This window comes from Salvelinus sp. IW2-2015, linkage group LG32 (assembly GCF_002910315.2).
Source record: "Salvelinus sp. IW2-2015 linkage group LG32, ASM291031v2, whole genome shotgun sequence".
In the NCBI taxonomy this organism is placed as follows: domain Eukaryota; kingdom Metazoa; phylum Chordata; class Actinopteri; order Salmoniformes; family Salmonidae; genus Salvelinus; species Salvelinus sp. IW2-2015.
Window position 1 is genome coordinate 2,685,286 of NC_036871.1, and position 17,236 is coordinate 2,702,521.

The window sequence follows — 17,236 nt, forward strand, 5'->3', positions numbered from 1 at the left end:
GATTTTTTTTATATACCTCATCCATCTACACACAATACCCCATGACGACAAAGCAAACAGTGGTTTTTAGAACATTTTGCACATTTATAAAAGAAAATACAGAAATATTACATTTACATAAGTATTCAGACCCTTTACTCAGTATTTTGTTGATGCAGCTTTGGCAGTGAATACAGCATTGAGTCTTTTTTGGTATGATGGTATAAGCTTGGCACACCTATATTTGGGGAGTTTCTCCCATTCTTCTCTGCAGATCCTCTCAAGCTCTGTCAGGTTMGATGGGGAGCGTTGCTGCACAGCTATTTTCAGGTCTCTCCAGAGATGTTCGATTGGGTTCAAGTCTGGGCTCTGGCTGGGCCACTCAAGGACATTCAGAGACTTGTTCCGATGCCACTCCTGCGTTGTCTTGGCTGTGTGCTTAGGGTCGTTGCCCTTTTGGAATGTGAACCTTCGCCCCAGTCCGAGGTCCTGAACCCTCTGGAGCAGGTTTTCATCAAGGATCTCTCTGTACTTTGCTCCGTTCATCTTTGCCTCGATCCTGACTAGTCTCCCGGTCCCTGCCTCTGGAAAACATCACCACAGCAGGATGCTTCCGCCACCGTGCTTCACCGTAGGGATGGTGCCAGGTTTCCTCCAGATGTGAACCTTGGCATTCAGGCCAAAGAGTTCAATCTTGGTTTCATCAGACCAGAGAATCTTGTTTCTCACGATCTGAGAGTCTTTAGGTGCCTTTTGGCAAACGCCAATTGGGCTGTCAWGTGCCTTTTACTGAGGAGTGGCTTCTGTCTGGCCACTCTACCAAAAAGGCCTGATTGGTGGAGTGCTGCAGAGATGGTTGTCCCTCGAAGTTTCTCCCACAGAGGAACTCAAGTGCTCTGTCAGAGTGACCATCGGGTTCTTGGCCACCTCCCTGACCAAGACCRTTCTCCCTCGATTACTCAGTTTGACCGGGCTGCCAGCTCTAGGAAGAGCCTTGGTGGTTCCAAACTTCTTCCATTTAAGAATGATGGAGGCCACTGTGTTTTTGGGAACCTTCAATGCCATAGAATTATTTTGGTACCCTTCCCCAATTCCTTCAACCTCATCGCTTGGTTTTTGCTCTGACATGCACTGTCAACTGTGGGACCTTATATAGACAGGTGTGCCTTTCCAAAGTATGTCCAAATCAACCGAATTTACCTTTGGTGGACTCCAAGTTGTAGAAACATCTCAAGGATGATCAATGGAAACAGGATGCACCTGAGCTCAATTTTGAGTCTCATAGGAAAGGATCTAAATACTTGTGTAAATAAGTTATTTCTCTTTATTTTTAATACATTTGCTAAAATGTAAAAAAAATAAAAATAATTGCGCTTTGTCATTATGGGGTATTGTGTGTAGATTGAGCATTTTGTTTTTATTTAATCCATTTTAGAATTGGGCTGTAACTTTAATTTATACAGTGCAATCTATTTACAGTGTAGAAACAGTGGGGAAACTGTTTTAGTAACATTGCTATTTGTATGTACTGTACAATGTCAATAAATATTATTATACTACATTACACAAACCAACATTCTCAAATTCCATGGGCAACATTTGAGAAGGTAAAAAGACCAAAAGTAAGTTCTAAGGAAATGGGGAATTGGTTAGTGTAAATCAGGGTTCTCCAGTTCCAGAGAACAGGCTTTTGTTCCAGCCTAGCACTAACACACATGCTTAACAAATAATCGTAATGTCTTTAGCCTTTGCATGTGGACAGAAGTTCAAAGAAACAATGAGTTTGGTTAATTGAACCAAATATGAGACAACAGTCAATGTTATACAAATGTACTGTATATTGCATAGGGATTTTACTGTCAATTCKACACACATGCCCACTACCAATTCAGTCGTAAACCAATAATCACTTTAAACACCACGTCTTTTTTTCTGGTAAGAAAGAGTAAACTGGATAATCTATCGTCAAAAACAGAACTTCTTAAAAAGCAGATGATTTACGCTTGAAATCATAGCTCATCAAACACTGACTTGTATAACTTGTTTTAACAGGTCTTTTGAGTGCATTTTCCTCGCTGTTGTTTCTGCCGTTGACTTAATCACTCTCATTTGAACATGACAGGCTGCTTCAGAGAGATTTCATTTTCAGCAGGTTGTTACCACACTTTGAAGCCAGGTTCACAAAGCACTGTTTGAACGTCACTAGTTGCTACTGAGACGCTAGTAAAGATGAGAGGCAGACATCCTTTCATGTGACTGATGTTGCGAAAACAGATGGAACAGGTGTCGCAAGCAGGTGTGTGTGGGTACTACTTGAGTAGTAAGTAGGCATTGTGGGAAAAACACTACACTTATTGCTGTAGAGTGTTTGAAATAAAATCAAGCCACACACACACACACACACACACACACAGTCCCCAAATGGTACAATGGTTGTTCATCCAGGGCAGTCTGTGTACCGACAAACGTGTGTGTATGTCCAAATGGGCTTATTTACTTTCCGGCCTATCGGACCTGTCAACCAGTCATATATTACATACTGTACTTGGAGCATTGCATGGAAGTGATATTCCAAATAAATACAGGTATGTACAAAACGGGAAAAAAAACATACACACGAGGACTCTAGTCTATACTACTACACACAATTTGACCATCAGTACCTGCTGTCTATAAAAGTGATTACGACTTGTGCATTTGATATCATTTCACTTAGTATAAGGCTTCAGTTCTTTCACAATGTGATTGCCGGGCATGCATGGCTTGTTTTTCCTCTATTTTACAGCAGACTCTGTCTTTCCTTTTCTCAGTCAACGTTGTGCTCTTCGAGGATAAAAAATAAATAGTAGTACCCCATTGCAGTGGTGCAAATCCGTTTCAAAGGGTTAAAAACAATCTTCCCATCCARGTAAAGTAGATGGCATCTGACCACACAGCAGAAGTTGTATACAGTGCCATACCAAAGCGAATGGGGAATAAATMACCACTTTTGATCTATGGCTGCGTTATTGTAGCCTAATTTCAGCTGCTGGAGGCCAGTCTAAATTAAAAGAGTGTGTATATTTCCCAAGTTGGTTCAGGTCTTCCAATATTTCCACTATAATGGCATTTCAAATCCTAGAACACCTCCATTATTCTACAATCCCCCCTCTTTTTCCTATCTTTAATAATATTAATCTCTCTTCCTGTCAGACATTAATTTAGCTTTACATTAACAGAAGCCATTCTTGGTCACCAATCTGGCAACCCTCTAGCTAATTAGCGAACTGTTTATCTGAGGAGCCCCACTAAACCTGGTCACATAACCCGCCCCATTTCGAAGGCCTTCATGATACGGTCCAGGTCTCCAAGGTTCGCAGCCTGGAAGAGCTCGGGCCGGTCCATCATGGAGAGGGCGATCCGAAGGGCAGCCCAGATGTTAGCCGACATGACTTGGTGACTCTGGCTCTGCCTCTGCTGGTTAAGGGCAGTCAGGAAGTTACTAGCTGCCTCCCTAAAGAAAAAAAATCAGGAAAAAGTTTTTTATTTTTTATTTTTTATTTTTTTAAACAACTTTAAAGTGTTTTAATTATTACTCTCTTTACTTTATCTTAAGAGAGAGTTCGCTGTTATTACAATTGTACTTCATCTAAAAGGAATAGTTTGCCGTTATTACAACTTGAATTAATCTTATGGATATGTAGAAAGTAGTACATGGACCAAGAGATTCTGTAACCCAAAATATGGGTTTGTTTACAAACAGCCTTAATAGCATTAACATTGTTCAGTGTAAAACAATTGGAGAGTTAGGACCCCTGTTAGCACTGGTAGGACCCCAAAGTAAGGGATAGCTCAATTAAAAGTATATATACTTACTTTGAAAGCAGTCTATGGACAAGGAAAGACTGTAATCATTGCTTTGGTTTTGTCAAAGTAGCCAGTCTATCCAGTCAGTCCGTCATTAGACTGCTTTCAAGGTAAGGAAACAGTAAACTTGGCTGAACTATCCCTTTAAACCTGTCATTTTAACAAGGATATACTATTCCTAACTCCACAGGAAAGTAAGCCTTCAACGACATCGTTCTACAGTTGCCATGGCACCCTAGTAGCAGCCTAAGCAGAGTACCTTTTTTGTAAATATTTTTGTAATTCATTTGGATTTTTTCCATACAATCTTTTTGTTTTAAGAATGAACAATTAATATAGCTAATATCATCAGAATCAACCACAGCATTAAGACTGAAAGGCAAGTCATGTGTTTGTTTGGCTAGCAAGCTAATGTTAACAGGCTAGCTGGCAATTGTTTTGTTTCAAATGCCAGCCAGTGTTCGGAGGTTGAGGARGAAGAAAGCCCGAACAGCATGACGGCAGAGGTGTGCAGGGATGAGGATCGTAGGGAGGACAAGTAACATTATGAAATGTGGCGTGCTTTCTGGCGCCACGAGACTGCCGTAGCGTCATCCAAGTGGGTGCGTCATTTCGGTAGTAGACGCGAGACACCTTGATAAGACCGTGCTGCTTGCTTGCCCCCTCCCTCAGATGACCACTCAAGCCATGAACTTTCTAATGACTGTCCATCTCATGATGATGTGATGTTTTTTTTTCTAAATTGCATGTCTTATTTTGAAGCTCTGAGATTCTTCGATGTAATGAAGGGCGCTATAAAGTAGAAAATGATTATTGCATCTTTTACTACACTCTCTCCCTATCTGACTGCCCTCTCACTCAGCTCAGCTCAACCCATCCCATCCCAACCCCCTCGCCTACTTGTGCGCTCCCAGGTTGATGCAGCTGATGCCCAGGTTGTAGCGGGACCTGATGAAGCCCGGCTGGAGCTCCAGGGCCCGGGTGTATGCCTCCACTGCCTCCTCACTATGGTCCCCATTAGCCAGTGTGGCCCCCAGGCGGTTCCACAGCAGGTAGTCCTGACAGACACAACATAACCAGAATAGGTGGGGGTGGAAGGGTGTGTGTGTGCATGTGCGTGTGGTAGGTTTAGGTGTTTTTGTGATAGGTTTGTGTATAGTGTGTGTGTCTCTGTACTATATTAATGGATACCTCAGGTCTGACAGACAGGGCTGAGTTGAAGGCCTCCACAGCCTTGTCAAACTCGGAGCTGAGGTTGAACAGGACCCCAAGGCCTGTCTGGAGGTCCGGGTCCACCCCATCTGTATTCAGCAAGGCGGCCTCCTGATACAATCCCTTGACCTCCACCAGCTGGGTGCTGCAAGCACACACACACACTGTGACAATTGACACACTGTGCACTTGATGTGCTTCAAGACAGTAACCAAAGTGCATGGATTCAACAAGTTTAAGTAAATTATGCAGAAATTTTAAATGAGCTCCATCAGAAATGAAGGACATAATTTTTTTGGCCAGATAGGCTTAATATGTTAAGACATTGTTAAGATATCCTGAGATTGAAAGAAGTCATCTTGAGACTGAGGCTGTCCTAAAATGGACACTTTACATTATAAAGGCTCATATATGCTTATAACAAGGAATAATGCAATATATCTGCAAGCGACAGTGGTTCCTCCTTTAAAAGTTGCGTCATACTGCAGCACATCTTGAGGGCTGCTACAGRATTCTATGGCACGTTATTTAATTGTCAGCCATTTTTTACGTTAATGCAAGTTAGTGCTAGTTTGACCACCAGAGGGCAACTTTGAGAAGCATTTGATAGTCTCCCATGTTGGCATTACTAGAGAATGTAAAAACCTTTTTTGTAATAACATAGTACATGAGATTGATTTTAAGAAATTTGGCTTAATTAATTAGATTAATATTATCGTGTTTCTATTCCGAGAAAAACGAAACCCCCAGGATTTCCGTTAGGATTGAATGGAAAATATTGCGCTGTACAACGTGATGGTCGGGAGTAGGCTACAGCATAAGAGGATTCTAAATTAATATCTAAGGGGCATAACATTTCCACACCCTAATTGTAGTGTAACAAATATTCATTTCGCCTATGGTAGGCCTATAGTATATCTAAAATATATTTGTTTCAATGACGAGACTCCGCCAACAATTACATTGGAYAATTCTAAATTAATATCTAAGGGGCATTTTCCATTAGGATCTGTAAGAATATCTAAGGSGCTTTTATATAATAAAAAAAAAWAWATATATAATAATAATAATAATAATCGCTTTGTTTAAAAAGTAACAKTATTTTGGAGATTTCATTTTCATTTAACCTAGAGTGAGCGAGAAAAAGGCAATTCTTGAACATGAATGACTCCAACCTAAGTGTTTGTAAACTTCCGACTTCAACTGTATAACYACAGTGAGCGATTGTAATCTGAATAAAGGCCAAAATAATATTTATGAAAGCCAAAATATAGCCCTGCTAATAMCCATAATGACGCTGTACAACGTGACCATGTGTGTTTGAAAGAGTATTTTCCAGTAAGCAACAATTTGTTTGCCTTCATTAGACAACTTTGTTCCAATATTTCTGTAATTCAGTGCTATTTATTGCGARAGTAATTRGTTATGGATCCGTAACTAAATCAACATCTGCATWTTGAAAGAGTATTTTTTAATCATTATTTTATTAACGAAAGCATAAAGATGCTGAAGAAATACAGTACTGTACAGTATATGCTTTTACATTTGGATAATAAAGCATTTAGAATATATAAGCCACCTGCATTTGTTTATTAGGCTACCTCAACAAATTGACAACTAGAATGCCAAAGGTCTGCAAGGCTGTAACTGCTGCAAATGGAGGATTCTTTGATGAAAGCAAAGTTTGAAGGACACAATTATTATTTCAATTAAAAATCATTATTTATAACCTTGTCAACATCTTGACTATATATCCTATTCATTTTGTCACTCATTTCTTGTATGTTTTCATGGAAAACAAAGAKATTTCTAATTGACCCAAAACTTTTGAACMGTAGTGTATGTGTAAATGTAACAATCTGCTGTTGTATTTTRTTGTGTTATCTGTGATTGTTTTGTTTGTCTTGTGTAATTTCTTAATCATTGTACCTAATCTGTATGTGTAAACATGTATACGCAGGGCCCAGATGTAAACGAGACCTTGGTCTCAGTCTGTGTTCCTTGTTGAAATAAAGGTATAATAATAATATTTCTGTAATTCAGTGATATTTATTCCCATAGTAATTCGTTAGGGATCCATAACTAAATAAACATCAGCATTTTGAAAGAGTATTTTTATCATTATTTTATTAATGAAAGCATAAAGATGTCATTYTTAGTTACATTGTTTTAGTTTGAACTTGCAGACTGGRACTAAGAARAGAACAGCGGGAACGTTTCCCTAGTCAGCTCCATTATTAGTGCAATGCCCCTTAAAMWMTTTGGAGATGACTTCGTTTTCAAATAATGTAAAATGAGCCAGAAAAAGGCCATTCTTGAACATGGGGTGAGACATTGTTACTCATTTGTAAATAAAGCCAGTTTGTTATTTAGAATGATTTATTTCTGTTTTTAGAGGGAGAGAAACCAAATACCTACAGTCATCTCATGGATCTCCCAGTTGAGGTATTGAACAAGCATCTGTAGAAAAACACAGCTTGCACTGATATGCAGTGACTTAGACCACCTGAAGTCGTGCACAATTTTCTATTTAGGTTTGTGTCGCCCATTGTGTCGCCCAGTCAGTTAGAGACGCAGTAGGACCCAAAAGCATAATCAGTGCTCTAACTCCCCCTTGCGCTGGTCTGGAGCAATGAAGTGGTGATGCAGGGTACCGTACTAAACCACAAATGACCTCTAAGTCCTGCGGCGTAAGCTCYCAACTTTTAAAGGAGGAACCACTGAATATGTATTGTAACCAAGAGGTGGGCGTACCAAGAGGTTGGRGTATGGGGACGACCCCTGCGCGGTGTGGTGGGGGACCCCTGCAGCAGTGGGCTCCGGCTCCCTGGCAGTAGGTGTTTATAACGGGGGTTGTGGCAGATCCAGCGGTGCAGGGCCTTGCAAGCGTCCTGTTGCATGCCTGTGTTGGTCAAACTCACCGCCAGGGCCATGAGYGCCGGCAAGTTGTTGTGGTGGAGGTCTAGACACCTGCAGACAGGGACTGCTGTGACTTCTGTGCAAGAAAGTACGGTTGATTGCCTATTTGGGATGTGCTGGTTTTGTCTTTTTTTGTGCACACCAGGTGAGGTCGTTCCAGGTAGGATGGGGAGAATGCATCTTCCTTGGAAATTTTTGAAATGTATAAATAATCCTTTTTTTTTTCTTGGCGAGAGACTACATTTTTGCTGATGCACATAACACCCATTGAATTAGGTTATTTGAGGATTGAAAAAAGGTAATGGATTAGGAGTTTGCTGTTAACCCTATCAAGTTAAACAACATAGTTGGTATGAAGGTGAGTCGGACTCTTACGACTTAAATCAGAACTGGAGATCAGGGTTCGATCCCACCTGTGARACTGTATACATGTATATACAGTGCTTTTCGTTAAGTATTCAGACCCCTTGACGTTTTCCACATTTTGTTACGTTACAGCCTTATTCTAAAATGTATTAAATAGTTTTTTCCTTCATCAAGCTACACAAAATACCCCATAATGATGAAGCAAAAAAACATATTTTATTTTAGCACATTTACATAAGTTTTCAGAACTTTTACTCAGTACTTTACTGAAGCAACTTTGGCAGCGATTACAGCCTTGCGTCTTCTTGGGTATGACGCTGCAAGCTTGGCACACCTGTATTTGGGGGGTTTCTCCCATTCCTCTCTGCACCTCCTATCAAGCTCTGTCAGGTTGGATGTGGAGCYTTGGTGCACAGCTATTTTCAGGTCTCTCCAGAGATGTTTGATCGGGTTCAAGTCCGGGTTCTGTCTGGGCCACTCAAGGACATTCAGAGACTTGTTCCGAAGCCACTCCTGCATTGTCTTGGCTGTGTGCTTAGGGTCGTTGTCCTGTTGGAAGGTAAACCTTCGTCCCAGTCTGAGGTCCTGCGCGCTCTGGAGCAGGTTTTCATCAAGGATCTCTCTGTACGTTGATCCGTTACTCTTTGCCACGATCCTGACTAGCCTCCCGGTCCCTGCCACTGAAAAACATCCCCCACAGCATGATGCTGCCACCTCCATGCTTTACCGTAGGGATGGTGACAGGTTTCCTCCAGACGTGATGCTTTGACATTCAGCGCCAAAGAGTTCAATCTTGGTTTCATCAGACCAGAGAAACTTGTTTCTCATGGTCTGAGTCTTTAGGTGCCTTTTGGCAAACTCAAGCAGGCTGTCATGTGCCTTTTACTGAGGAGTGTCTTCCGTCTGGCCACTCTAACAAAGGCCTGATTGGTGGAGTGCGGCAGAGATGGTTGTCCTTCTGGAAGGTTCTCCCATCTCCGCAGAGGAACTCTAGCGCTCCGTCAGAGTGACCATAGGGTTCTTTGTCACCTCCCTGACCAAGGCCTTCTCCCCCGACAGCTCAGTTTGGCCGTGCGGCCACCTCTAGGAAGAGTCTTGGTGGTTCCAAATTTCTTCCATTTAAGAATGATGGAGGCCACTGTGTTCTTGAGAACCTTCAATGCTGCAGACATTTTTTGGTACCCTTCCCCAGATCTGTGACTCGCCAAAATCATGTCTCGGAGCTCTACGGACAATTCCTTCGACCTCATGGCTTGGTTTTTGCTCTGACATGCACTGTCAACTGTGGGACCTTATATAGACAGGTGTGCCTTTCCAAATCATGTCCAATCAACTGAATTTACTACAGGTGGACTCCAAGTTGTAGAAACATCTCAAGGATGATCAATGGAAAAGGATGCATCTGGGCTCAATTTCGATTCTCATAGCAAAGGGTCTGAATAATGTAAATAAAGTGTGTTTTATTTTGAATCATTTGCTAAAACGTCTAAAAAACTGCTTTGCTTTGTCATTATTGGGTATTGTGTGTAGATTGCTGAGGATATTATAATTTTTTCTAATAAGGCTAACGTAACAAAATGTGGAAAAAGTCAAGGGGTCTGAATAATTTCTGAAGTCGAAACAACTCATTTTTTACCTCTGGAGTGACACGATGGCCGCCTGCTCATTCTCATTCTCGGCCTGTGTGGTGCCCAGAACCTGCCAAGCCTAAAGACGCAGAGAGGGTTTCACCAAACGAACACATCAAACAAAGTCAAACAATACTACACAGTACTTCCGAGCTAACCAATACTTCACTAAAGGAAATCTTCGCATAGTTCAGACATCGATTTTATGGTGAGTGGAACTGAATAGAAATTAAGAGCGGCCAGGCAAGGTTAAAAGCTTTGCTTGATGTACCGATTCTTTCATACAACTGCTCTCGCTGCAGCAGACTTCCTCGTTAGTTTTGGGTCGACATAACAGCGACCTCTTACAGAAGTCCTCCACCTGGAAATCGAGACAATGATTGTGCTTCTGTTGTGGGTGTGGTAGTGAAGTAACTATTATTTGCATGCATTAACACATATTAATATGTATGAATTTCTCCTGAAAGTGGAAGAACTGCTCTGATGCGCTGCATGAAACAAAGGCTTACTTCAACCGCACTGGGCCAAAAGAGAAGCTGCCYAACTATCGTAAAAAATCGGACGAGGCTCACTTAATGGTTTCAGACTGCTCTCTATCCCAGCTCTTCCAAAGAGAAAGTGATTTTTTTTGTTTGGTGATGCGATAGAGTGGTGTTTGAACTAGGGCTAAAACTCAACAAATACAAAGAAAATAAGACAAAAGAACACACAAGATACATTTCTCGAATTGACTCAATAAAGTAAACTCAATACTTCACACAATGTTACCTACAATTAAAACAAATAAATGAGGCTGTTAACTGAATTTCACAGGTTTCTGATTTCCCCCCCAAAAAGTCACACTTTTATAAATAATAAAAATGAACAACAAAAGTGGATGTTCTAAGTCCATAACAATGCTTTAACCACATCTGGAGACCACCTTTGAGGTCTGGGAAAAAATGTATGACATTTATTTCTTGTCTTTAATTCAATTGCGCAGGCACCTAGAAATGTTGTTTGGTTAGTGTTTCTGTAGCACAAAAAAATGGAATTTGCAAAAGAAATGGCCACCGGATTGATGCAAATAATCATGATATCATTATGCCAGGTAGGCGTAGGCTACATTGTAGCTAGTTAACATTCAATTGAGAAGGTTTCTGAGAAAGCCTTTCCATCAACCAGAAGACGGTAACGTCGCTATATTTTTCCTGTTTCTTAATTGTTTGAAACCTGGACGTTTTACTTCATATTATGAGGCATTTCTTACTTTGCTTCAAAATACCTATAGCCAAAATTCCACCATGGAAACGTGTAGGCAATTATTTTATAGACTTCCTCCTATGGGTTCTCCTGTAATATTGGTTTTCTTTCAAATTTCTTTCATTGTCTATCAGCCAAAGGCATTATCCTATTCATATTAGCAATTAGTGCTGAGCGATTAGTGCTTTGAGGTTGGTTCGGTTTCGGTTGGATTATTTAAAAAATTATCCGTTTTCCATATCAGTTTTTAAACATTAAATGCACGATGCATTTTGTGGGTTGAATGCAGTAAGAACACAAAATAATATAATTAATAAAAGTCCCATGATGGTAGTGACTACACATCACTGCTTATCACTTATTAATAATTTAATCACATTACTTTACTTTAATAAAATATTTCAGTTGTGTATATTACATTTGTTTTATTTGATGACTTCCAAGTCGTCATCTCATCTCCATAGAGCTGTTACCTCTGACAAAATCACTATTTTATTAGTTCTTCAAAGTAAATAAGGCATACTTTTATGACTGCTGAATTGCAACTATCAATCACTTAGAGCATGTATTTTCAGGTAGAGATACCTTGCGAAGCATTCTTCTGTCTCTTTTTCGTAGCAGGCTTTACCATGTTTTCTGCGCTAAACTATATAGAATATTGGCCTGTTGGAAACTACAACTCCCTACTACTTSGCATAGTTCTGGSTTGATCGGATMTATCMCTACAGAAACTGTGCAATGTGCACAAACMAAATGTCGGTTAATCGCTGAGCACTATTAGCAACCTGTGATAGTTCGTGCATCTTAAGATCTATCTCTGTCCATGAAACCGCTCGCATGTGCAGTGCGCATTTTAGAACAWTGTTTTCCSCAAATTGCATTTTGTAACATTTYCGRGTKAGCCTACCTCTGTGTGTACACAGCTGCTCCTAAAATGTGAATAAATAACAGTTTATCAACATTTTAAGCTAAACATTCTGATCTGTTCCATCAAACGTATTCATTTACACGACGTACACCTCCATTACACTACTTTGATACGCATCGTGGGGATTAAGAAATAAATATACGCAATGCCCACCGAAAAATATGTGGGTATACGGCATATASCTGRGTATACCCTTCACTACACCACTGAAKTCAATGATCTTTTACCTCCGAGTCCGAAGGGTCCTGCAAAATGGCCGCCTCCAGTAGCAGGACAGCATTGTTCAGGTCTCCATCTCTGGCCTTCTGCTGCCCTTCCTCAAAAGCATTGGGCCACTCTTTGTACGGGTTGTTGGTGTGAAAGTAGTAGCCCTGTAAATATCACAGGCATCTTTTCGAATGAATTGCACACGACTGTGTAAATAATGTCTGCATGCTCATACGAATACAAGTACATGGTTAATATTACATAATTGACAGTAGGGTATTTGCGGTATAACAGTTAATTCATGAAACAATAAAAATGTAGAATCTTATGACTGTTTCACGACCGTGTAACATTAGGTGCCACGAGTATATGTGAGGTTAACACCTCGGGTGTAATAACTGTCTCAGTGAGGCATTCAAATATGTGTTATTCATGGGGACCTATACTGTGTGGCTCGTTCTATTACAAATCATCCAATTATATGGATGGATTTCTATAACCGCAGCAAATTCAGTTAGGCATTGTGTGTGCACCAGCACCAGCCCTAACTGTCCCTCCACTACTGTGCCCCCACTTCCACCACCCACCACTGCCCAACACTTACGCTAAGTCTCCATAAGCAGATCATGAATGATTCTTCTTCCATACCACAAGGGTAAAGATTGACTTTGACTACATATCATAACGCATATTATAAGCATTTCATGAACGTGATATAACAGGTCCAAGCAACATTTTTAAAGTTAGTAAAATATATCAATAGCTATCTATAATACATTCATGTCATGCAAGAGCTCATATTACAAGGACAATGTAGTTATCATTATGGATGTTCTCAAAAGTGTGCTTCTGCCATACCAGTGTTAGTGAATATGCCAAAAGGCCCAAACACATTTAGAAAAGGATGCTGATATATAGGCCGGTATAGCCCATATCTACTTCTTCTCAGAGGTCAATGGGCCTGAAGATCCCCACAGATTGAATCCTCAGGGTAAATTGTATGGATCAAATAGTGTAGTTGAGGGTCATATCAAACGCTTTCGTAACTCATTAACACCCCTCCACATCACAATTAGGCCTTAAGTTTACATATTACATTTAAGTCATTTAGCAGACGCTCTTATCCAGAGCGACTTACAAATTGGTGCATTCACCTTATGATATCCAGTGGGAACAACCACTTTCAATAGTGCATCTAACTCTTTTAAGGGGGGAGGGTTAGAAGGATTACTTTTCCATATAGTTATTCCTTAAAGAGGTGGGGTTTCAGGTCTCCGGAAGGTGGTGATTGACTCCGCTGACCTGGCTCGTGAGGGAGTTTGTTCCACCATTGGTGCCAGAGCAGCGAACAGTTTTGACTGGCTGAGCGGGAACTGTACTTCCTCAGAGGTAGGGAGGCGAGCAGGCAGAGGGTGGATGAACGCAGTGCCTTGTTTGGGTGTAGGGCCTATCAGAGCCTGAAGTACGGAGGCCGGCTTCCCTCACAGCTCCGTAGGCAAGCACCATTCTTGTATGCGGTGATGAGCTTCAACTGGAAGCCAGTGGAGAGAGCGGAGGAGCGGGTGAGTGAGAGAACTTGGGAAAGTTGAACACCCAGACGGGCTGCGCTTCTGGATGAGTTGTAGGGCTTTAATGCACAGGCAGGAGCCCAGCCAACAGCGAGTTGCAGATATCCAGAGGGAGATGACAATGCCTGGAGTAGACCTGCGCCGCTTCCTGCGTAGCAGGTCGTACTCTGCGATGTTGTATGAGCATGACCTACAGGACGGTCACCGCCTTGATGTTAGTTGAGAACGACAGTGTTGTCCAGGATCACGCCAAGGTTCTTAGCACTCTGGGAGGAGACACAATGGAGTTGTAACCGTGATGGCGAGATCATGAACGGGCAGTCCTTCCCCGGAGGAAGAGCAGCTCCGTCTTGCGAGGTCAGCTTGAGTGGTGAACGTCATCCACCACTGATATGTCTGCCAGACATGCAGAATGCGATTCACCACTGGTTATCAGAGGGGAAAGGAGAAGATTAATTGTGTGTCGTCTGCATAGCAATGATAGAGAGACCATGTGAGGATATGACAGAGCCAAGTGACTTGGTGTATAGCGAGAATAGGAGAGGCCTAGAACAGAGCCCTGGGGACACCAGTGTGAGAGCACGTGGTCGGAGACAGATTCTTGCACGCCACCGGTAGGAGCGACCTGTCAGGTAGGACGCAATCCAAGCGTGGCCGCGCCGGAGAATGCCCAGCTCGAGAGGGTGGAGAGGAGGATCTGTGTCACAGTATCAAAGGCAGCCGATAGGTCTAGAAGGATGAGAGCAGAGGAGAGAGAGTTAGCTTTAGCAGTGCGGAGCGCCTCCGTACACAGAGAGAGCAGTCTCAGTTGAGAATGACTAGTCTTGAAACCTGACTGATTTGATCAGAAGGTCATTCTGAGAGAGATAGCAGGAGAGCTGCCAAGGACGCACGTTCAAGAGTTTTGGAGAGAAAGAAAGAAGGGATACGGTCTGTAGTTGTGACATCGAGGGATCGAGTGTAGTTTTTCAGAAGGGGTGCAACTCTCGCTCTCTTGAACGGAAGGGACGTAGCCAGCGTGCAAGGATGAGGTGATGAGCGAGTGAGTAAGGGAGAAGGTTCCGAAATGGTCTGGAGAAGAGAGGAGGGATAGGTCAAGCGGGCAGGTTGTTGGGCGGCGCTCGTCACAAGACGCGAGATTTCATCTGGAGGAGAGGGAGAAGAGGTCAAAGCACAGGTAGGGCAGTCGTGACAGAACCAGCGGTGTCGTTGACTTAGCAAACGGGATCGATGTCGTCACCTTCTTTTCAAAATGGTTGACAATCATCAGCAGAGAGGAGGAGGGGGGAGGAGGGGGCGGAGATTCAGGGAGGAGAAGGTGCAAGAGTTCCTGAGGTTGAGTTGCATAATAGTCTATAACGCACACATGAAGGGTCTATGTAGGAATTCTATGCAGTCCAAAGTAAAGTTAAATCTATTTTCCCATTCCCATGAAGCATTAAACGAACACTTCAAGGTCATTACGTTGCAGTTTGCACTGATCTATAACACCAACATTTAAGGCTGAAGTGCTTAGTTGTGAAGTGCTTCTATGCAGTCAATGTACTGTCATTTTATTTTCCATTCATAAAAGAACATCTATAAATAATTTATACACGTGTCCGTATTATTTTTGATAAGTGAGACAACACAGAATGTTAAGGAAATATGAACATTTGATAGAAAATGAATACTACTATTGATATTCTTGAATAGATTAACAAAGATTCAATTCCCATTTCGAGTCATAGCCATAACTTTTTTTAGTGAGTAAACCAAATACACAGGGGTTAAAGCTAGCTAGAATTTCTTCCTGGCTACTCAAACTCCTTCTCCGGCCAAACACTACGCCATGCCCACAGATGTAGTTTTTCTTTTTCAAATGAGTCTGCTTCTGACGACCCTCCGATGAATTCCAGACCGCGCTGACTAGTCGGGCAAGAACAACATAAGTAATGAGGCGTTTAGAAATTTGTCATTGTCTTTTGATTAATTCGTTTTTTACAAACACCCTCAGTTTGACGTCACCACAAACAACTTCATTGATGCGGTCTCAGATTGATGTATGTAGCGAACGATAGAGCAGTGAATAATTCCGTATGAGTCGTCAAGCAAAGCATTTTCCCATTAGTTCTAATGTAGCCTAACCGGTCACAAGATGGCAATTATATTATCTTTTACATCGTTTATCACTTACGCTACGCTTATAAGTAACTCAGCCAGCAATACACTGCTTCCCTCGTGACCGGCTGGTACATTAAAACATCCTCCATTCAACTGCAAAACGTTGTTTCCTCCTTAACTTGATTTAATGCGTGTCAGTAAAAATATGCTTACCGTCTTAACAAGAAATAAAATTTCCACCACCATTTTTTGACAACTTCCAGATGTTGCATATGGCGAGTCTGTTACCCCTGTTGACGCAAGACCGCAACCAGCAAGTAGCATTAGCCACCCCTCAGATGTGTGGAAAATTGTGTTTTATTAAGACACTACAAATATTTCCCCGTTTTTTTCCCCCACAACGAGCCTTAAAGGGAGTGTAGCACCTATTCCTAATGCCAGAAATGCATATAATAATTACTACAGAACACAAAAGAAAACTTCCCAAATTGCAAAACAAATCAATTGTTATACTATTGTAATGTTGTTTTAAAAAGTGAGTTTGTTCTCAAAATCAGCTCTAACTTTGGAAACAATCCCAAAACGCCCGGGTCAGCATCAAACAGTAAATGAAAACTAATTCAATATACATGTGTGAGAATGAGGTGGTCGAAATTGGGCGTACTACGTCGCGTCTGGCAGGGCATTTCTCCCAGAGAACTTCACGGATATCAATAATGGAAGAGGGCTTCAGAAAGAAGTTTTATTCTCAAAGTGGATGCTGTTCGCTACCATCAACGAGACTTCTAAAGTAGGGTGTGCCGGGTATCGCGGCAAAACGAGTATCGTAACAGATATGGAAACATTCAGATCCGATTATACACAAGTATTTTTGTAATTAATCCGTGAAAGAAAAAAAGAATAAATTCAGCTGCCAGGCACGCATTCTCTCTTTCACTCAAACAGGTTTAGCGCTGTGTGCTTTAAAGCAACTATTGGCTAGTATATATGTCTGTAAAGAATCAGAGGAGTATCCGTTGAGCCTGCTGCAACGATTTGATTAGAACAAGCCACTCTTCCTCTGCTCTCAGTTCCCCCATTTCACTCAGTCCACTCGTCCATCACACGTCTCCCGTTCTTCAAAACATCATATGAATCAGAATCTGTAGCAGTCATGTTGTTTTCAATCGAGTTATTTCCTGCTGACTTTGCTGACGCCATATTATTGTTTTGTCTTGTACCTGATATCTCGCGGTCGC

The 17,236-nt window shown here is 41.6% G+C and overlaps 1 protein-coding gene across 1 annotated transcript in view; it reads right to left on the reverse strand.

The window, feature by feature from the left end:
- Window positions 1-1,021: 1,021 nt before the first annotated feature.
- Window positions 1,022-17,236, reverse strand: part of pex5lb (peroxisomal biogenesis factor 5-like b) — an 86,674-nt gene continuing 70,459 nt past the window's right edge. The window contains exons 8-13 of the mRNA XM_023976791.2: window positions 12,348-12,491; window positions 9,959-10,029; window positions 7,792-8,007; window positions 5,017-5,182; window positions 4,726-4,883; window positions 1,022-3,472 (exon numbers count right to left, since the gene is read on the reverse strand). Of these exons, the coding sequence (XP_023832559.1) occupies window positions 3,277-3,472; window positions 4,726-4,883; window positions 5,017-5,182; window positions 7,792-8,007; window positions 9,959-10,029; window positions 12,348-12,491 (951 nt within the window). The 3' untranslated portion in view covers window positions 1,022-3,276. The remainder of the gene's footprint in view (window positions 3,473-4,725; window positions 4,884-5,016; window positions 5,183-7,791; window positions 8,008-9,958; window positions 10,030-12,347; window positions 12,492-17,236) is intronic.